The sequence below is a fragment of the Macaca thibetana genome, chromosome 17, assembly GCF_024542745.1.
Source record: "Macaca thibetana thibetana isolate TM-01 chromosome 17, ASM2454274v1, whole genome shotgun sequence".
NCBI classification, from domain to species: Eukaryota; Metazoa; Chordata; class Mammalia; order Primates; family Cercopithecidae; genus Macaca; species Macaca thibetana.
Genome location: NC_065594.1, coordinates 26,969,251 through 26,990,990, shown reverse-complemented (window position 1 = coordinate 26,990,990; position 21,740 = coordinate 26,969,251). Strand labels below are relative to the sequence as shown.

At 37.6% G+C, this 21,740-nt stretch overlaps 3 protein-coding genes across 12 annotated transcripts in view; 2 read left to right on the top strand and 1 right to left on the bottom strand.

Annotated features, from left to right (window-relative positions):
* Positions 1–2,715, top strand: part of RCBTB2 (RCC1 and BTB domain containing protein 2) — a 44,750-nt gene extending 42,035 nt beyond the window's left edge. For all 7 annotated transcript variants that reach the window (XM_050766310.1, XM_050766305.1, XM_050766307.1 and 4 more), the window contains one exon: positions 1,436–2,715. In XM_050766310.1, coding sequence (XP_050622267.1) covers positions 1,436–1,576 — 141 coding nt within the window. In that variant the 3' untranslated portion in view covers positions 1,577–2,715. The remainder of the gene's footprint in view (positions 1–1,435) is intronic.
* The window catches only part of MED4 (mediator complex subunit 4), a 1,135,161-nt gene that overhangs the window by 712,410 nt on the left and 401,011 nt on the right, over positions 1–21,740 (top strand). The gene's annotated exons all lie outside the window — the stretch shown is intronic.
* Positions 10,870–21,740, bottom strand: part of RB1 (RB transcriptional corepressor 1) — a 175,546-nt gene continuing 164,675 nt past the window's right edge. For 2 of the 4 annotated variants that reach the window (XM_050766262.1, XM_050766263.1), the window contains 6 exons: positions 21,584–21,697; positions 21,327–21,490; positions 19,370–19,400; positions 15,939–16,081; positions 15,383–15,432; positions 10,870–12,738 (listed from right to left, as the gene is read on the bottom strand). In XM_050766262.1, the coding sequence (XP_050622219.1) occupies positions 12,665–12,738; positions 15,383–15,432; positions 15,939–16,081; positions 19,370–19,400; positions 21,327–21,490; positions 21,584–21,697 (576 nt within the window). In that variant the 3' untranslated portion in view covers positions 10,870–12,664. Of the gene's footprint in view, positions 12,758–15,382; positions 15,433–15,938; positions 16,082–16,287; positions 19,185–19,369; positions 19,401–21,326; positions 21,491–21,583; positions 21,698–21,740 lie in introns of those variants that run through there. The other 2 variants (XM_050766265.1, XM_050766264.1) reach the window with 2 other exon arrangements.

The following is a 21,740-nucleotide window of genomic DNA, read 5'->3' as shown; positions in this document are numbered from 1 at the left end:
GCGCCTCCCCCTAATTCCAGACACACTCCAATGTGTGTGGTGTAGGTATGAATTTCTCCATTCCCACTTTGGTGTGCTGTAGGCAAAAATGCCATTTCTAAACATTTAAGCAACAGCACATAATTTTAAATGGATCCTTGGCTATTCAGCATGTGTCAGTGAAGCACATTTTTATGTATAGTATGCTGTGATGACAAGTGGGTGTGTGCATTTTCCCTGTGTATCACTGAGGGCTTATCTGGAACAGAGACACATCATATTGCTTGTGTGGTACCAACAGCCTGCTCGGTTATGTTCAGGCATGAAATAAGCATTTTCCTAGTATAGTTTCTTTCTTTTCTTAAAAGAAAAGGTACCCGTCGGTTTATATGTACATTGGCAAGGCTATCAGCATTGCTGCTTTTTCTATTTTTTCCATCTTCAGCATTTGCTATAATTTATATGTCTAAAGAAGAAAAGGCTATCGTGTGTAATGTGCGTATGTAATTGCCTAGAAAGTATTTGGGGCTTTTTAAATTTTGTTTTGTTTTGTTTTTTATAAATTACCTACAGTAGCTTGGAGAGGAAACTTAAAAATTGACCACCGCCTAGCGGCATCTTGTCCTGGGCCAAGTAGCCCAGGGTTTGAGGCATATCGGAGGTCTCAGCAGCCTGCCCTCACTTCTCCAGGGCCAAAAAGCATCTGGTCAGCCTGATTCTGATTTTCAAGTTATAGTTCTAACCAAGCAAATTATTACAACATTATTCTTTGGCCCAGAGTGCGTTACGGTAAGCCAGAAAACACCGATCTGTGGGTCTCTCTTACCAGAGCCTTAGAAGTCAGGATTTCTTTAAAGCATTTTCCCAGTTGAGATTACTGAAGGCATATGTAGTGTGATCAAATCCATTCATCCCATCCTGTGTCGTCTCATAAAGGCAAAACGCAGTGACCTGTTAATGACTTCAGAGCAGCAATTTCCTGGCATTACTGCTTTTTATGGCTTACCTTTTTGTTCCACCAACCCTTTACAGACAGACATACTTAAAGACCGTGATACAAATATAAAATAGGAGTATAGGGCTTTTAACGATTATTGAAAGTGAAATCAACAGTTACAAATACTGTCACTAGACAAAGGTACCAAAGAATTCACACACTCACTTGCCTATCTCTGGAAAGAAAAAGTGAGATTCTTTACCTAGGTTAGTGCGGAGGAACTTGAATGTTACTCTGTGCTATTTAAATTTTTACAAGCATAGATGATTCATATTTGTTACACTTTTTATGACTATTCTTTTTATGACTATTCTTTAGGTATTACCATACCATCATTTCCTCCACTTGGCTGTCAAATTCTTTTTCCTTGCCTAACTTGTTTTAGCAATGTTCGTGCTATGCTGCATTGAATTAGGAAATATAAATTTATTAAATTGTCTTTGTTGTTGTTGTTCCTAGGATTTAGAAGAATTCTGCTTCAGGTTTTGCATAAACCATCTGACTGTAGTAACACAAACTTCAGGTTTTGCAGAAATGGATCATGATCTTCTGAAGAACTTTATCAGCAAAGCAAGCAGAGTTGGAGCCTTTAAAAATTGATCCCATCTGCAGGAAAGGAGTTTTTGAGGCTTTCCATTTCCCCTGCAAAAGCCAGAGATGAATCACTTCTCTTTAATTAATAGTATGTACGAGGAGCTACATTTGGCTGAGTACTTATATCTGTCAAAAGAAGGATGATGGTGAGTGGTCTTTGTCTGCCTAAATCCAGAGTTTATGTAGAAAGCATTGAATGTTCTGATCAGATGTGACTAAGGTCAAAGAAAAAAAATGGAAATATCTTATTTACCATTTCCTCTTTTGAGTCACTTAAGTTGGACGCCTTTGGTACCCTGGTCTCAGTATATGCTGTTCTGGCCCAAATGTTCCATTATTCAGCTAGCTGATACCACAGAGATAGCTTGACAAGCAGTGCTGTCCTTACCACATTTTCAGCACTCAGCACAGTGCCTTGCGTATAATAGGCACTCAATGTATTGTAAATCTGAGAACAGCTTTAGTTGTGGAATACTGGGGGAAGGAATAACGTTCACAAAATAAACTTAAAACAGCCTGTAATTATTGAGGTTCATATTATTCTGGTATATCATTCTGAGAAATTGTGGCTAATTTAAAACATTGTTTAGAATTCACAAAAGGCCTTGGCAATTAAATTGTCAGAGGCCCAAGGGCTAATTTTAATTTTCTTTTTACTTGGTGTCGTTCATTAATTTCTCACATGGGATTATGGAGTATGAAGTAATATCTTTGAATGAAATTCCTGGGCTGATCTGCCTTACATAATCATGTAAGGTCCTTTGCTTTTCTTTGTGTTAAGAGGGATTTGCCTCTGTAAATGTAAATGACAATGTGCTTTTCTTGTAGTTGACTTTCATGTCAGTATAAAATAGGTCTGTTAACCTGGCACCAGTGTAACTATAAAGCACTCACTGAGAAGCTGAGAAGGAACTGATACTTACATTTCATGGACAGCATGAACAAGAATGAGATAAATTTATACTTTTTAGATCAAAACAAATTAACTAATTACAAAAGAGAAACTGGAATGGAACATAGTCTCAGATTCTTCTAACGTGTATCTCACAACATCATGTAATGTAAAGAAAACCCTTTTGGAATTAGAATTCTTGTTCTGATGCTGAACTATTTGATAATAAAGTGCTTATTTGCAGATAACAGAACAAATGTGTTGGGGTTGTTTTTTTTAATCCCCAAAGAGCAGCAAAATTATAAAATGTCAACCTCATGTATCTTAGATGCACATAAATCAGTTGGATATATTATACTCTCATAAAGCAGTTACTCAGATAAAGTCTCATAGTAAAAACCACTCTAGAGCACAAATAGCTTATAAACAACCTAATTATTATTCATATTATTGCCTTTGTCTGCTCTTTATTGGCAAGGTGACTTTTTTGAAGACTATTTTGTAAAGCGGTTTTAGGTTCACAGCAAAATTGTGAAGGAAACACAGTTTTCCCTTATGCCTCATGTCCCTACACATGCACAGCCTTCCCTGCTGTCAACACCCCCCACCAGAGTGGTACATTTGTTATACCTCATGAACCTGCTTGGACACATCATTATCACCCACAGTCCATAGTTTACATTAGCGTCCATTGTTGGTGGTACACATTCTGTGGATTTGGACAAATGTATAATGACCTGTGTCCATCATTATTGTATCATACAGAGTAGTTTCATTGCCCTAAAAATCCTCTGAGCTCTGCTTATTCATCCCTTCCTCCTTTGCCCCTAACTCCTGGCAGCCATGGATCTTTTTACTCTATCCATAGTTTTGCCTTTTCCAGAATGTCGTATCATTGGAATCATACAGTATATAACGTTTTTGGATTGGCTTCTTTCACTTAATAATATGCAATTAAGTTTCCACAAGTCTTTTCGTGGCTTGATAGCTCATTTCTTTTTAGTGCTGAATAATACTCCATTGCCTGGATGTACCACAGTTTATCCATTCACCTCCTGAAGGACATCTTGGTTGCTTCCAAGTTTTGGCAATTATGAATAAAGCTACTATAAACATCTGTGTACAGGTTTTTGTGTGGACATAAGTTTTCAGCTACTTTGGGTAAATACCAAGGAGCATAATTACTGGATTATATGTTAAGAATATGTTTTGTTGTTTGGGTTTTGTTTTTTTTTTCTAGAAACTGTCAAAGTGGCTGTACCATTTTTCCTGTCCGTGAGCAGCGAATGAGAGTTCTTGTTGTTCCACATCCTCGCCAGCATTAGGTGTTGTCAGTGTTCCATTCTAACAGGGTATTCTCATTTTTGTTTTAATTTGCATTTCCCTGATAACATATGATGTGGAGTATGTTTTCATGTACTTATTTGCTATCTGCATATCTTCTTTGATGAGGCGTCTGTTCAGATCGGTAGCCAATTTTTAAATCTTTTTTTAAATTGTTTTGAGTTCATTGTATATTTTGGGTAACAACAGTCATTTATCAGATATGTGTTTTGCAAATATTTTCTCCTAGTTTGGGGCTTGTCTTTTCATTCTCTTCTTTGGGTCAAATTTTAAATCCATTATTTCTGTTATGATTTGGATGTGGGTTGTCCTTTGCCAAAACTCATATTGAAATTTGATCCCCACCGCGGTGGTGTTGGGAGGTAGGGCCTAGTGGGAAGTGTGTGGGTCCTGGGGGCAGATCCATTGTGAACAGATTAATGCCCTCCAGCAAGAATGGGTTCTGGTTCTCTTGGGACTGAATTAGTTCCCAAGACTGAGTTGTTATAAAAGGGATTTCAGGCTGGGCGCAGTGGCTCACACCTGTAATCCCAGCACTTTGGGAAGCCAAGGCAGGTGAATCACAAGGTCAGGAGTACAAGACCAGCCTGGCCAACATGGTGAAACCTCGTCTCTATTAAAAATACAAAAAATCGACCAGGCGCGGTGGCTCAAGCCTGTAACCCCAGCACTTTGGGAGGCCGAGGCGGGCGGATCACGAGGTCAGGAGATCGAGACAGTCCTGGCTAACATGGTGAAACCCCATCTCCACTAAAACTACAAAAAATTAGCCGGGTATGGTTGCAGGCGCCTGTAGTCCCAGCTACTCAGGAGGTCGAGGCAGGAGAATGGCCTGAACCCGGGAGGCGGAGCTTGCAGTGAGACGAGATTGTGCCACTGCACTCCAGCCTGGGCAACAGAGGGAGACTCCATCTCAAAAAAAAAAAAAAAATACAAAAAATTAGCCAGGCGTAGTGGCAGGCACCTATAATCCCAGCTACTCAGGAGGCTGAGGCAGGAGAATCACTTAAACCTGGGAGGTGGAGATTGCAGTGTAGCTGAGATTGGCACCACTGCACTCTAGCCCGGTGACAGAATGAGACTCTGTCTTAAAAAAAGGGGATTTCAACGACCTTGGTTTCTCACCACATGATCTCTTTGTGCACGTCTGCCCCACCTTGACTTTCCACCATGACTTGAAGCAGCCAGAGGTCCTCAGCAGATGCAGCTGCCCAATCTTGAAGCTTCCAGTCATCAGAACCATGAGCCAAATACACTCCTCCAATTTACGAATTAACCCAGCCTCAGTTATTCTGTTATAGCAACAGTAAATGGACAGAGTTTCTCTTTAACAAATTGCTTAACCATTTTCTTCAGACTTTATCTGGTAGAGGCAAAGAGTCTGAGTGTCTCTAGATCTAAATCAGAATCCTGTTTTTAAAACTATATAGTTTTATTCTGTTGTTATTTTAAAAGTAGCATTATACCATTTGTTTTCATTTTTTGCTAAGTTTGTTATTTTATCCAACAAAAAAACATGCAAACATGGCAAGTACCTATAGCATCCATTCTGGCCATTAGACAACCACAGTCTTTGTTTCTTTGGTCGCTTTCCCTCACCTTGCTGTGCTAGCTATAGCTGAGTAGGCTTTTATAGCTTCACAGTATCTTCCTTTTTCTTATTTCTGACAGGGTCTTCTCAAGCTCCTCAGTGCCTTTTTCTTTTGTGAACTCGTTTCATATAAAAATTGGAACACTCAAAGGGGAACAGATGAGTTTACCTGGGGATGAAAAATGGACTAGCCTTTACACACTCCACCATGGGTCAGTAGGCATACTGCCAGAGTATAGGTTGTTACTCTGGACTCTTATCCTATTTTGCTCCCTAAGCTTTGTTTTGTGTAGGTTTGCATGCGTCTTGTCTCTGCACACAACAGAATAATCTATGGATTTTTTTTTTTTTAAAGACAGAAGACAGAGTGTTGCTCTGTTGCCCAGCAGGCTGGAGTTCAGTGGCGCGATCTCGGCTCGCTGCAACCTCTGCCTCCCGGGTTCAAGCAATTCTCCTGCCCCAGCCTCCCAACTAGCTGGGACTACAGGCATGTGCCACCACGCCCAGCTAATTTTTGTATTTTTAGTAGAGACAGGGTTTCACTGTGTTAGCCAGGCTGGTCTCGATCTCCTGACCTCAAGTGATGTGACCCAACGAAGAGAATGAAAAGACAAGCCACAAACTGGGAGAAAATATTTGCAAAAGACATAGGTGATAAAGGACTGTTATCACGCCTGGCCAATCTGTGGGACTTTCACAGGATATAGATTCGAGGATTCTAATTCACTGTTTGTGTATGTGTTTTATATATATACGTGTGTGTGTGTGTATTATATATACATTTTTTTATTTTTATTTTTTGAGACAAGGTCTTGCTCTGTCACCCAGGCTGGAGTGCAGTGGTGTGATCTTGGCTCAGTGCAACCTCTATCTCCCAGGCTCAGGTAATTCTCCTACCTCAGCCTCCCAAGTGGCTGGAACTACAGGCACATGCCACCAAGCTCGGCTAATTTTTTTTTTTTTTTTAAGACAGGGTTTCACCATGTTGCCCTGGCTGGTCTTGAACTCCTGGATTCACACAATCCACCCACCCCAGCCTCCCAAATTTCTGGGATTACAGGCGTGAACCACCATGCCTGGCCCAAATTAAGTACTTTTTTTTTTTTTTTTTTTTTTTTTTTTTGAGACCAAGTCTCGCTCTGTCACCCAGGCTGGAATGCAGTGGTGTGATATCGGCTCACTGCAACCTCTGCCTCCCAGGTTCAAGCGATTCTCTTGTCTCAGCCTCCCAAGTAACTGAGACTACAGGCACACGCCACCATGCCCAGCTAATTTTTGTATCTTTAGTAGAGACAGGGTTTCACCATACTGGTCAGGCTGGTCTCGAATTCCTGACCTCAGGTGATCCATCCACCCTGGCATCTCAAAGTGCTGGGATTACAGCCATGAGCCACCACGCCCTGCCCAAATTCAGTACATTTTAAAAGCTCCACACGTAATTTGATGTTCAGCCAAGAATGGGAATTAGTGGTTTAGCCCTTAAAACTTCTGACACCAAACAATAAAGAAGAGCTAGTTTTAGATCTGAGAGATGACAGATGAGTCCTGGGTGTGGGTACATCTATCTGAAAAAACATGCTTTCTTTCTGGTCTTTGAGGATAGGCTTGCCATTGACACTCCTATGGGAAGGAAAAAGATCCCCTTTTAATATTTTCCTTCTAACAGATGAGTGTTTGAAGAACCTTAGTGATATGTGAGAGAAAAGGTACATTTTCATAAGGACACTACTTTAGAAATTAATGGATTCTTTTCTTTTTGCACAAGTTTATCTTAGATTTTCCCAAAAGTTTTGTTTCCTCTCTTGCTCACACAAGGAAGTCGATGTTTTAATGCTTCTAAAATAATTGTCCACTAATTTACACAGAGAAAGGTTAAGATTTTATAGGAATGAAGAAGTGCCCTCATCTGCTGGTAGAGGTTTGTGAAGATGCCATGGAATTCGTTTTAAAAAACAAAGGTTAAGAATGTTCAGTGTGTTCTTCAGGCTATAATTCATGTAAATTGCCAGTCATTCTGGACCTTAACATGGAGAGTTTTATTTAGAGGCTGGATTCTTAACCAGGAATAATGAAAAGAGGCAATTACAATCTTAACTATCTTAACTATAATCTTAACTGTCTTATTATGCACCCCCCCTTTGTTACATCAACAGAGTTGGGAGAATCGTGAAGAGAAAGGAAAAGATCAAATCTTACTGTTGTTTTTAATTCAACCTTTGTCAAAACACATAGAAATACAAAGCTTACCAATTTTCTCAGTAAATTCAGTTAAAAAGAACATTTTGTATTTAGGAAGTAACTGAGGTTGGTCTGTGTAATAAATTTAACCTTTCATATTGTCATTATTTAAGATGACAATTGTCATATGTCAGTACTAATATATATAGTCCCAAGATAATGGACACACAAAAAAGTATTGAGAGTGGATGACTATGCTTACTGTGTATTAAAAGAGCTTGTTTTAATCTCATGTAGACATTATACAGTGCTACCATAATATATTTCTATTTAAGAAGCTACACCTATGGTAGAAATTTAATATTTCTGGAGACAAGGTTTGAGTTGTCCTATAAAATATCTATGTAGTCCAAAGGAAAACTCTACTGAAACTTTACCTATGCTGTGTATACTATATTGGCCCTAAAATGAGGAACAAAAATATACTTCTAAAAGCAAGTTTCTATGAAATCATCCAGATGATAATAGAAATAGTATAACTAGTTTCCTCCCAGCCATTTGTACCTTTAGAAAGCTGTAATGAAAAAGTAAATAGGCCGGGTGCGGTGGTTCACGCCTGTAATCCCAACACTTTGGGAGGCCATAGCGGGCGGATCACCTGAGGTCAGGACTTTGAGACCAGCCTGCTCAGCATGACGAAACCCAGTCTCTACTGAAAATACAAAAAATAGTCGGGTGTGGTCGTGCGCTCCTGTAATTCCAGCTATTCGGGAGGCTGAGGCAGGAGAATCGCTTGAGCCCGGGAGGTAGAGGTTGCAGTAAGCCAAGATCGTGCCACTGCACTCCAGCCTGGGCAACAAGAGTGAGACTCCATCTCAAAAAAAAAAAAAAAAAGTAAATATATTAATTTGAATTTGCCCCTTTTATTATAGTATTTATTCATTGGAATACTAAATTCATCTCTAGAAGTGAACAATTCTCTGCCATGCAGACAAAATTTTTTACTGTAATTTAGGCTGCTGGATTTTGATGTGACCTAAGAGACTGCATTTCATTTAAGATCCCTGCCCAATATAAATACAGCCTACTGAGATATGCTTGCTGCTTTTCCTGCTCCGCACACTTTGCCTTTCTTCCTTCAGGAACAAATGTGTCGCTGTTCCAGAAGGAAAGAATTTCATCTGCCATGTTTTTGAGAAATCATATACATTTAAGATAATCCCTTGTCTGAAACCCTTGGTGCCAGATGGGTTTCATAATTTTGAGGGAGTTTAGAATGATAATATGGTACATATGCCAAATAATACATAACACCTAAGGCGGGTCTGGGTTAGCTCCCAATCAAACATATTAATATTTCTGCAGTGAGTATTCCAAGAGAATATTCCAAGTGTGATAAAGATTATAAATAGCTCTGTGCCAGTTTACATATGGTTCTGATGCCATATGACTTTTGGCATAAAACACACAGAATCACTTGGCTTTTAAAGCTTTCTCAATTTTGGAACTACAGATAAAGGATTATAGACTTGTAATATACACAAAGGCCTTTTATACTTTGCATTAGACGAAGAGAGATACTTGAGGCCCATTTTACTATGACCTCCTAGTTGTTCTTCAGACATACCAGACATACTCCTCCCTCTCTCCGTGGAATGTTTGACTCCTGTTTGTGTCTGGCTCACTCTCTTGTCTCCTTCAGATCTTTGCCCAAATATCACTCAAGTCTTTCCCTGACCACTCTCTTTTAAATTTTAAAACTCCTTTCCCTACCAGCCTTCCTTGCCCTTCTCTTTGCTTTGTTTTTCTCCACAGTCTTTAATACAATCTCACATACTATGTATTCCTCATTTATTCATTCGTTTGCTCTCTTTGCCTGAAACTAGAAAGTCAGTTCTGCAAGGATGGGGATTTTAGTTTTATTTATTCATTGTTACAGCTCTAGCATTTACAGCTGTGCCTGGAATACGGTAGATACTAGTACATGGCATTTTAAAAGACGAAGAGAGTGTTGTTTGTTTTCACATATTTGGAAAAATATGGAAAACATATATTCTGTTTTTTCCTCTACAGATGGACTTTCTAGGTACTAGATCTAAAGTGGTCAATAAGAATAGCTAGGCCGGGCGCAGTGACTCACACCTGTAATCACAGCATTCTGGGAGGCCAAGGCGGGCGGATCATGAGGTCAGGAGATGGAGACCATCCTGGCTAATACAGTGAAACCCCATCTCTACCAAAAAATACAAAAAATTAGCCGGGCATAGTGGCAGGTGCCTGTAGTGCCAGTTACTCAGGAGGCTGAGGCAGAAGAATGGCGTGAACCCGGGAGGTGGAGCTTGCAGTGAGTGGAGACCGCACCACTGCACTGCAGCCTCCCTGGGTGACAAAGCAAGACTCTATCTCAGAAAAAAAAAAAAAAAAAAAAAAAAAAAGAATAGCTAGGCTGATGGCTACAATCTGGGGTGGGGAGTGGCTAGGAATGGGGAGACAGGTAACAAGAAAGGCAATTTCAGATGGTGGGAAATAGTGACAGATGGATGCTGTTGCACTTTTGAAGGACAATGATACAACACAAAGTGATGATTTTAGCTTGGTGGTCAAGGAAGCCCTCTGAGCTGAGTTCTGAAAGACAGAAAGGAACTGGCTTGCAAAATTGTGGGAAAAGAGCATTCTAGGCAGAAGAAGGAAGAAATATAAAAGCCTAAGGTAAGAATAGGCTTGGTATTTTAAAGAAAAAGGTTCAGTGTGGCTAAAGCACAGTGACAAGGAGAAAATTCTACAAGATGAGGATGGGAAGTCAGTAGGGGCTTTATAATTCCTGGTAAGTACTTCAAGTAGAGGAGCAATGTGAATCAATTTATATTTTTAAACAATCATTTTTGTTCTTTATGGAGTTTGACAAGAAAGAAAGAAAGGGAACAGGGAGACTAGTTACAAGTCTTCAGCAGTGGTTCAGACAAGAATTAACAGATGGTTCCTAAGTTGTTGACTTGATACGTGAAATGGAGAAAGACCAGGGTAGAAAAAAAAAGACTTTTGTTTGATTTTAGTTTATATTTTGAGACATTGGGTAGAGGGGAGTACAATTCAAGAGTTCTGTTGGCTATAAGAGCCTTGTCCTCTGTGAAAAGATCAGGGCTGAAGAAGTAAATTTGGAAATCTCTAGCATATAGAGCCCCTTAAAGGCTGAGAATGGATGAGATAGTAGGAGAGTTATCTTCTATCTATCTTCTCCTAGATAGAGAGGAGAACACTAGTGTACTTCATACAAAGAACACAACATCAGACCAATAAGACTCTTAACAACTAATTTATTTTAAAATAGACAAACTATTAATTGTAGAAAATAGTAACATAGCAATTTTAAATGTATAGTTTTAACCAATACAAAAAAGCAATAAAGCAATAATATCTGAAGCATTATTTAAGAAATCTCAGTACACGATCTCTGAAGTTCCTAAAATTCTGGCACTAATTCTAATGTGAACTTAGAAGCAAAAGACCCAGAAATAGTAAGCCCTTGACCTAAAAACTAACTGATTTGTATGATATTCATGCAGAAATTAATGATGAAAGGGAGTAAAGTTTTCTAGTGCCATTGTTATCAAAATAACTGTCAAAATAGTAAGTTTGAAACTTAATTGAGCATAAAATAAAATTTTGTTTTCTAACAAGACCAGATTTCTTTTTAAAAATAATTCTGAGTTAGACAAAGTGATTTTCCTAAAAGCTAGCTGAAGCTACCTATTTTAAATTACAGCATCTCTAAATAAGTTAATCACACAAGATAGTTTAAATACACCTTTAGGTGTAGGGGAGGGGAGAAGCGCCTCTTTTTCTAATGCAGCTGTTTTAATTTGATGCTTTTGCACAAAATCAGATAGAAACATTAATGCCTAACCCATAATGACCCTTGATTACTTGTAATTTTGGACTAGAAATAATGTGGCTTTGAACATGCCAGTGTTCGACCATACTGACTTAAAAAAATAAAAGACAATTGCCAGTTCAAAAGATACATGGAAGACATGTACCATTCCACAGAAAACACAAACCTTCCCAAATTAAGAAGGACAGAATAATTTTGAGATGCAATTAGACAAATCTCTATGAAAAAAAAATTAAGGCTCCTATAGTTAACAGTCTGTTTATGGAGTAAAATTAATTTGTGTCCTAATTCTTCAGGACCCAGAAACGTTAGAAAGTGCACTTGGGATATACTGTGTTAGGGTCCTCTATATCTAAGATCTGGTAGAGCACTTTACTTTTTCAAGTACTAGATGAGTACTTTATAAATTCAGTGATCTGAATGGTATAAAAACCAAGAGTACTATCAATAATCCTCATTTAAAAACGTAAGTTGGATGAAGAAAATAATCAGTAAGTTCTTTTAAGTTCTGAGGTATGAAATCTGTGTCAGTAGTATGATAGTATCATGTGTTTATACTTTGCTTCCAGCTTTTATTTAATTAAAAGCAAAAATTTATAAAACAAGCACACAGTATATCAGATTCCAATAGTAAAATAAAATCTAATGTGTAAAATTAGTAATTTTTTTCTAATTTCTAATAATATCCATTTTTGCAGAAGGGTTCAGGATAATTTGGGTGAATGAGCAGTCAATCAAATTGCATTTGGAAGATAGGACACATTTGCTAAGGGTGTTCATGTTAAATTAAACAATATACATATAAATTAATAAAAACAAGAGCAAACATCACATGTACGCTACAAAAGAAGGCAAAGTAGTCAGACAGGCATGGGTTATCAGGACTCCCACTCTAGGGCCATTCTTACTATCCATAAAGCACAGCAATTTTACTTTGGAAGTGGAAACAATCTGCTACAATTTTTTAAATGGCAGGATTTACACAAGATTTTTCAATCTTGTATAAATAACAATGACTAACATTTCAAGTGGCTTAGGAATCACCCAAACAATTGCATCTGCACACTTTATATCCACAAAAAGAACTGAAGATATTAAATGTGGCCATAAACAGAACCTGGGAAAGTTACACAGTCACATCTGTCAAAGACAATGAATCCAGAGGTGTACACGGTGTCCACCAAGGTCCTGAGATCCTCATTTCTCTTCCTTGTTTGAGGTATCCATGCTATCATTCATTTTCTGCTTTTGCATTCGTGTTCGAGTGGAAGCTGGAAAAAGGACGAAGAACTGTTAACAGCATTGGTGGTACTGGGTAAGCTGGCAAGTGGCTGCCATACATATGATGCTAATGTCAAACTGATGGCGCTCAGGACCTTGCAAAAAGCAGTGGTCTTCATTCTAGTATTTGACAGTACTGTAGGGAGTTACAGTAAACAATAATTTATCGCATATTTCAAAATAGCTAGAATTGTAATGTTCCCAATGCAAAGAAAAGATAAATGTTTGAGGTGATACATATCCCAATAACCCTGATTTGATCATTACACATTGTGTACATGTATCAAAACATCACATGTACCCCTAAAATATGTATAACTATGATATATCAATTTAAAAAAACTCCCCCCCCAAAAAAGCAGTGGTCTCCAAATCTTTAAAAATCATATATCCCTGTGAGTAAATTTTTTTCCAAGCCTGTACCACAAAAATATGTATGCGTGTACAAATTATAAAACACATACCCCAAGCAAACATTAAAATGAGATAAATAGAACTTCTATTTTATGTACCCCAAAAGATGATCTTGCATACTTCCAGGTATGCCCCATTTTGCAGGCCACTACTCTAGATATAGAGGTGGTTGATGCTTGGCATATACTTCAGCAGACTAGAATACTCAGCTGGCCCAGACCGAATATGCCAGAGTGAGTAGTGGTATTCTTTACAAAGCTATAGTTTCCCTTATGTTTGGAGATGCCTTGCAGGTACTGCAAATACATCAGATCATAGCTCATTTAAACTGGGCACAGAGTTTTTGTTTTGTTTTGTTTTGAGACAGGGTCTTGCTCTGTTGCCCAAGCTGGAGTGCAGTAGCATGATCATAGCTCACTACAACTTTGACCTTCTGGGCTCAAGCAATCCTATTACCTCGGCCTCTCCAGCAGCTGAGACTACAGGCACATGCCACCATGCCTGGCTAATTTTGGATTTTTTTGTAAAGATGGGGTCTTGCTATGTTGCCCAGGCTCATCTTGAACTCCTGGCCTCAAGCAGTCCTCCCACCTTGCCCTCCCATAGTGCTGGTATTATAGACATGAGCCATCATGCCTACCCAGGGCATGGCCATGTTAAAAGCATGTTATGAATTACAATAAAGACAAAGCCAGGGTACTTATTTTAAATTTCTTAAAAATTCTTAACTCGATTTTAGAGGTAGGCATGAGCTCTTTATAAAGAAGCACATTTGGAAAAATGGAATGCCCTTTCATTCTGGGCAATCCAGCATTGTATGATGATCTTTCCTAAATGTAATTGTTTAAGAAAAGCTGAAGAGCATCCTCGAGACTCCATCTCAAAAAAAAAAAAAAAAAAAAAAAAAAAAAGAAAAAGAAATGCCTTAGCCTCAGGGGTTAAAATTCTGGCTGCTTTTTCACAATTTTGTAGATGTACAAAGGTCCTGAACTTTGGCCTGGCAGAGGAAGCTCGCCACCATAGCTAAGTGTGTCACTGGGAAATGTACTAACTATAGCAACTGAACTCTTCTCTAAGAAAATATACATGTTTTTACAGCTTTCAGCTCCTTTTTAAGTGCATATTTGTGGGTTCCAAAATGTTTCCTTATGTCTTCAAGGCCTGATTTTGGTTATAAGCCTCTTGTCTATTTTCATGTACGGAGGGGAAAGACACAACTATTTAAAAGTTAAAATAGGAACATAGAAGTTGACATAAAATCCAAAAAGAGATTCGTTTATAACTAGAAGATTTTGTTTTACTTTTAATTACACTTTAAAAAAATACATAAAAAAAATTCTTTTAAATATCTTATTTTCAAAGTTAGTATCTACAAAGATGTATTAAAAGAAAGCCTCTCATTTTAATTGGTATTGTTCTCATTAGTGTGTCCTGTGCCCTAGGAACGATAGTTTTAACACCTATCTCCTGAATATTTGTCTTCTTTCAAAATCCCAGTTCCTTTTCCTATCGATGGGTCTGGCAGCAGATACCGGGAAATGTTACACTCACTACCATAGCTGCCTAAGACAACTCAGTAGTAGTCAGTCAACATTTTTCTCTTTCCTGATGTGCCTTCCATCTACTGTACTTGGATTAATTTTTTTTCTAGTCTCAGAGTAGTTTTGAATAGAATTCCACTTACCCTAACATTATATCACTCTGTATAACTTGAAAAATGACACAGTGTTCTTTATTAAAATTCTGATTTCCAGTAATGGAAACTTTCGTTTGAAATTGTTTTAAGATTTGCAAATAAGGAAAGTTTAATAATGGCAGAATCAAAGGTTATTCCTTAAATAAGGGTGATGATGTTTACATATGCTAGGTTTATAAAGCCTTTCCCTATATCTAATACTCCTAAGTAGTTCCTCTTTGTAGTTCTGCTAACATATTTTGTAACTGTAGCCATCTGTGTTGAATGTGGTCAAGCAATGTTTCACTTCTTAGTCTTTCCGCACGAAAGATCACAGGAAGAGTAAAAATGACCTTCACTTTGCATCATACACTTAATCCACAAATGTTTGTAGGTAAATAATATAATCTTGATTGAATTATATTTTAAATGCATAAACAAACCTGCCAACGGAAGAGATTATACATTCCTTTATAGAATGAAAAGACTTCCTGCAGTGTACACAATTGTTTCTTTCATTTACACAAGGTGAAATAAGTACTTACTCATTTCTGCCAGTTTCTGCTGAAATTTGGACTCCCCTGGGAGATGTTTACTGCAGATTTAAAAAAATGTAAAACATTTCATGTGTATTTATAAATGGAAAACTCAAATTTCCAGTAACTGACGCTTTCGATGCCTTATTTTAATGCTATTATTTTAGTGAGTAGCTTTTAATTTTAAAACTTAAAAACTAACCATCTAAAACATAAATGTCACAAATTTATGATGCTATATATTTTTTCAGTGGTTCTTACAAAACATAGTGGTTAATATTTTTAAAGAGAACATTTTTAAATTTAATGTTAATAACAAAATTTTATGAATAGCTTTGTAAAAAAGATCAGGGTTTATTAGTTATCTTCACTGCATGTTGGTACACAATTTGTAAGGTGTTTTTAACTTTGCACTACCCTCATATCTATTATTTTGAGTCATTCTCACAGCTGCCAAATAAACTTGGCATGAAAGAAAGTGGTATAAGTCAGGAGCAGTGCTAAGACTCTGGATTCCCCAGATGACCATCTCAGCTACTGGAAAACATTCAAAAATGGTTCCTACCTTCCATCTGCTTCATCTGATCCTTCAATATCAAAGCGTAGTTTTTTCAGCGGTTTAGGAGGGTTGCTTCCTTCAGCACTTCTTTTGAGCACACGGTCGCTGTTACACACCATCTGATTTATTTTCTGGAACTTCTCAGAAGTCTACAAATTACATAATTCTTTACTTTAAATCATTAAGTGCCAGTGTTTTGTAGTTAGCAACCTCAAGTTATAGTTTGAGGTGTGTCAAAAATCGGGCAGAGGTAATCACTTCATTTTAATTTTCTGCTTCATTGGACCAAATAAAATATATGAAATATCTAAAAATCAGAATAACTACCTAATTCCCTCCCCAATTAAACACCCACTCTTTGTAAATCCTCCTGTCTTTTCCCATGCAGCTCACATTCTTCCTCCAGCAACTGCCTAATCTGCAAGTGCTGGTTCCTCATTTTCAGGACCCACTATACAGGACTACTTTTCAGAAGTAGGCAAGTCAGAATAGCTTTCTGGAAACTTGCTTTTGTCATTTTTTTTTTCTTTTAGGCTATTACATAACCAGAGGGAAGGTCACAAGAATTTGATAAGAGATGATGTGTTCAACGAATAATAATTTTTGATTCACTTTGTGGGTATTATGTTGACAAGTCATATAGACTTTCTGATAGAAATTATATCTGATTTGACTGATAGATTCAACAGTGAGAATTAGCTTTGCCAATTATGCTTTATTTTCCAAAAATTAAATAAGTGAATTCTCCCAATATTAAATTCAAAACAGGTTTTGATGGTAAATCTATCTGGAGCACATATACAATTTAACAAAAACTAAATCCCATGCTGCTATTAAATGTATAATATTTTAAATTATCAGCTTTAAGATATGGAAGTACATTCAACTTTTTCCCAATTATTTTAGAGGTTATGGCAAGCAAAAATGTTTGAAGACCACAATGTGATACCTAGCCAGCTCCAACTGTCCTTATAAGGTCCCATAGCTCCTTTGTAAAGCCTCACAGCTGCAGCCCATCATGAACTATTTGTAACGCACATTTTAACATTTGGTCATTTGGCATACAAACTTTTACCTCTCCCTAGTTACTTGAGGCAGTGTGGTGGGCAGCCTCTCAGATGGCTCCCAATGACCCCACCTCCTGGTATTCACCTCCTTGTGTAATCCTCCTCCCCTCATGTGTGGGCTAGATCTACTGTTGTCTTGCTTCTAACCAAAATAATATACCAAAAGTAATGGGCTGTCATTTCCAGAATTAGATTACAATAAGACTGTGACCCATCTACCCCTCTCTTGCTCTTTATTTCCCTGCCTCCCTCAGAGTCCCTGCTCTGGGCAAAGCAAGCTGCCATGTTGTGAGTAGCAAGTAGCACTATGGAGGGGCCCAAGGGCAAGAAACCAACAGGCATCGAGGATCAGCCAACAGCCGTTTGAGTAAGTCTGCCAGTGAATGCTCCTCTAGTGGAGCCCTGAGATGACTGCAGCCCCTGCTGACACCTTGATCACAGACTTTGGAGAAACTCTGGTCCAGCTAAGTCATGCCTAGATTATTGACCCACAGAAATGAAGGTAATAAACATTTGTTTTAAGTCACTAAGTTTGGGGGTAATGTATTATGTAGCAGTACATAATATAGGCAGTCTTCGCATTCCTATAAGAATATAAGCTCTCTGGCCAGGCGCAGTGGCTCACATCTGTAATCCCAGCTCTTTGGGAGGCTGAGACAGGGGATCATGGAAGCCAGGAGTTCAATACCAATCTGGCCAACATAGCAAGCCCCTGTCTCTACAAAAAATTAAAAAATTAGCTGGACATGGTGGTGCATGCCTATAGTCCTGGCAACTTGGGAGGCTAAGGTGAGAGGACTGCTTGAGTCGAGGAGTTTGAGGTTATGGTAAGTAGGTGACAGAGGGAGACACTGTCTCTAAAAATAAAAATAAAAAAATTGAAAATATAAGCTCTCAGGGGAGTGGAGATGGTGCAACATATTAATAGTAATGCATACTGAATATGGGACTGCTGAATTAGTGACTTTAATGGAAGGCCAACTAGTGTTGTAGATTTGCAGCCTAGAATAAATGTTTCAAAGCAAAGCTTTCCCTTGGATCTCCTAGAATGAAGCCCTGCCACTTTCATTGAGGCAGGATCTCATGTAAACAATTCCTAATCAGTGTACCAGAAAAAGAATATCCTAGAAGTCTGAGAAGTCTGAGAGGAAGGACAAGCAAAAAGTGCATATGTATGGAAGGAGACCAGTAGGCAGGGACAGGCTGGTGACATTTGGATATCGGGCTTACATTTTGGAGTATCTCATTTCAAATCACACTCATAATGAGTGAATTTCAAAACTGTTTTATAAAATTCCTGTGAGGTTATGTACATACATACATGGTATCATAGAGAGATATTTGTTCTTTGTCCCCGGTTCCTGGAACAGAGCTCCTAAAACCCTTCGAATTTCCTGAGTGATAAGGGTAATGGGACCCTCTTTTGTTCTAATGAGGTGATACTTAGTGCATACCTAGCTAATTTAGGATGAAGCTGGTTGCCAGAAAGACCAGGTCTTGAGCAGAAGCTTGGAACTTTCAGCCCCACCCTCTATCCAGGGATGGGAGGGGGTTGGAGATTGAGTTAACCAATTATGCCTACATAATGAAACCCCTATAAAAACCCCTAACAATAAGGTTGGGAGACCTTTGGAGTTGGTAAACATGTCTAAGTGCTAGGAAGGTGGTGCACCCCAACTCCCCAGGGACAGAAGCCCCTGTGCTAGGGACTCTTCTGGACCTCACCCTATATAATACTTCTTCATCTGGCTGTTCATTTGTATCTTTTATGATGAACTGATAATAGTAAGTAAAATATTTTCCAGAGTTTTGTGAGTAGTTCTGGCAATGGATCAAACCTGTAAGGAAGAGGCACTACTGGAACCCCCCAACTTTGTATCCAAGTCAGAAGGAAGTATGGTGTAGCCTGGGGACCTGACGCTTGTGACTGGTGTCTGCAGTGAGACCAGTTTTGTGGGACTGAGCCTTGAACCTGTGGAGTCTGATGCTGACTCTGAGTAATTAGTGTCAGAATCGAATTGAATTGTAGAACACCAGAGAGTTGAAGATTTGTGTGAGAAAAAAATCTTACACATTTGGTGACAGAAGTGTTATGAGCAAAAACAGCTCACGTATATATGTATGTATATACACAAATGTATATATGTATTATATAACCTCAAATGAATATTTAGAAAAGTTTTGAAGTTCACCAATTAGGAGTATGATTTGAGATTAGGAGTATTTTTTATATATATCATAAATTTCTATGCAATATGCCTGGATGAGGTGTTTGAATAATTACATTTAGAAACTCGAATTATAGAAAGCTTTAATTTCTTTTATACTTACAATGCATACTATTAAATTTCATAGAAAGAAAATACTCACCCCAAATGATTCACCAATTGATACTAAGATTCTGTCAAGTTAAGATGAAATGCCAATTAGTAATAAAAAATCATATACAATTTTGCAGAGACGAGCATAGATACATCATTCTGAACTATTAGGAATACTAAATTAAAGGTTACCTCTACCCTAGAACTACTGACAAACTATATTCATTTGGGAATTATTGTAACAGTGCCCATTTAATCATATACTCACCTAGTCTCTTAGTTTTACAGCAAAAGTTATAAGTCTGCAAGAACATATTCTGCTATTGCCCATATTTAGGGAGGGCAAAGGAAAGTTTCAAGTTTACCCCTACTGAGTTCTTCGTAAATCAATGGGTAAGTTATCAAATTTCTTTCATATTTTCTCATTTAAAATTCAAGTAATATTTGGAAAAAACTTACAATATTAAGTAATAATCAGAATTCTAATTAGCCTCTATATTGATATAGTAAAGGCTATCATATATCATATATGGAGTCAGAAATCTTTATTAGTCTGTCTTTATTTGAACCATATAATTTATGTTCTTGATAATAAATCTGAAGAACATCATTAGACTGACATGACTCAACAAAGATTTGAAAACATGAACACGGAACTAGTGAATATAGAGAATTTTTTGTCCTCTAATTCCTTGATAAGTGGCCATCATTCTACATATAATATTTGATTAACCAGAACACCTAAATGTACCAGGTAGTGTTAAGATGCTCTCCTAATGCCTGGTCAATGATTTAATAGTTAGGATGTTCAGAATGTGACTTTCTTGCTAAAGAATACCAACACAGAATTTATTTCACTAAGGATCAGCAAGTAGCCATCATTATCACCATAATATGGACTAATTATCACTATTAAAGAAAACTACCTAAGTATACATTTTCATATAGTGGCATGGAACAATGTAAATTTTCTTAAATAGACATGACGTGGCATCTTAGCAGCTTAGAACAAGTAGTAGGTATCAGTACACAGATATCCAACTACAAGAACACCAAATAAATAAAGGATGATACAGAGGCACATGAGAGCATTTGTATCATATTGCCAATTATTTCTCACTTCATATTTTTCTGTAGAGTTTGAAATTTTTATAATGAGTACGTACTACTTAAATAATTAAATATACCATGCAAATGTTTTCTGAAAGGCCAACATATTCCCCTTTTCTTGCCCATTAGGTACAACCATATGGGCTGATAATTTCTGAGATGAGACTACATTAACTATACTAGCTAATCTGCCTCCTACTTTACACAAATAAAGTCAGTTTCAAATAGCCCGTGATAACATATAATTAGTCAATTGAAGCACTTCAAAGCCAGAGAGCACTTGTGGTTGGATGTGGAAGATAATATAATGATTTGTAGTTGCACACAACCTTTCATGTGAGCATTTAAAACAGCTTCATACTCATCATTTCCCTGATCCACAGCACCCTTGTGAAGTACAGATAGAGACCTGCCCAAGGTAAAGTGGTAAAGTGGCCGCCAGCAGGATTAGGGATGGACCTCTAAAGACTTAATTGACAGTAATCTACATTTAATATAACAAGCAAAATGAACAAAATCCACAGGAAGCAAAATTTACAGGACATCCAATAAACTACAAACTAAAAGTACTCAACCTAAAGTAACCTGCTTTGTTTAGCAGATTGGCTACTTAGAAAAATATGAAAGTGTTTTGAAACATATAACCAAACTGGTTCTCAAATTGTTTACAAAAGAAGATACCCTAACAGTCAGGAAATCTGATAAGTAAATGTGTAAACTCATCCAAGTAAATAGATTTTCTTTCTCTCCATATTCTTACTATGTTACTTAAATAAGCAAATAGAGTTTCAAGAGTCTAGCTTATTTGAAATGAAGAAAGCTTTATATTTTTTATTCTTGGATCAAAATAATCGCCCTCTCATTCTTTACTACTTCCATAAAGAGAAAACACACACCTTGATCTTGGAGTCATTTTCGTTGGTGTTGGCAGACCTTCTGAAATTTTATATGGACTCTTCAGGGGTGAAATATAGATGTTCCCTCCAGGAATCCGTAAGGGCGAACTAGGAAACTTGTAAGGACTTCGAGGAATGTGAGGTATTGGTGACAAGGTAGGGGGCTAGAGCAAAAACAGAAAAGTAGACCATTTATTTAATGTTTTGGTGGACCCATTACATTAGATTTTTCCAGTCAAAGGATACTTTCGACCTACCCTGGTGGAAGCATACTGCAAAATATTTGTTTTCAGTCTCTGCATGAAGACCGAGTTATAGAATACTATAATAGAATCATACTCCTCTTCTTTGATCAAAACACGTTTGAATGTCTGAGAAAGAACAGTAGAAAAAAAAAAAAGTAAAATTTACTTG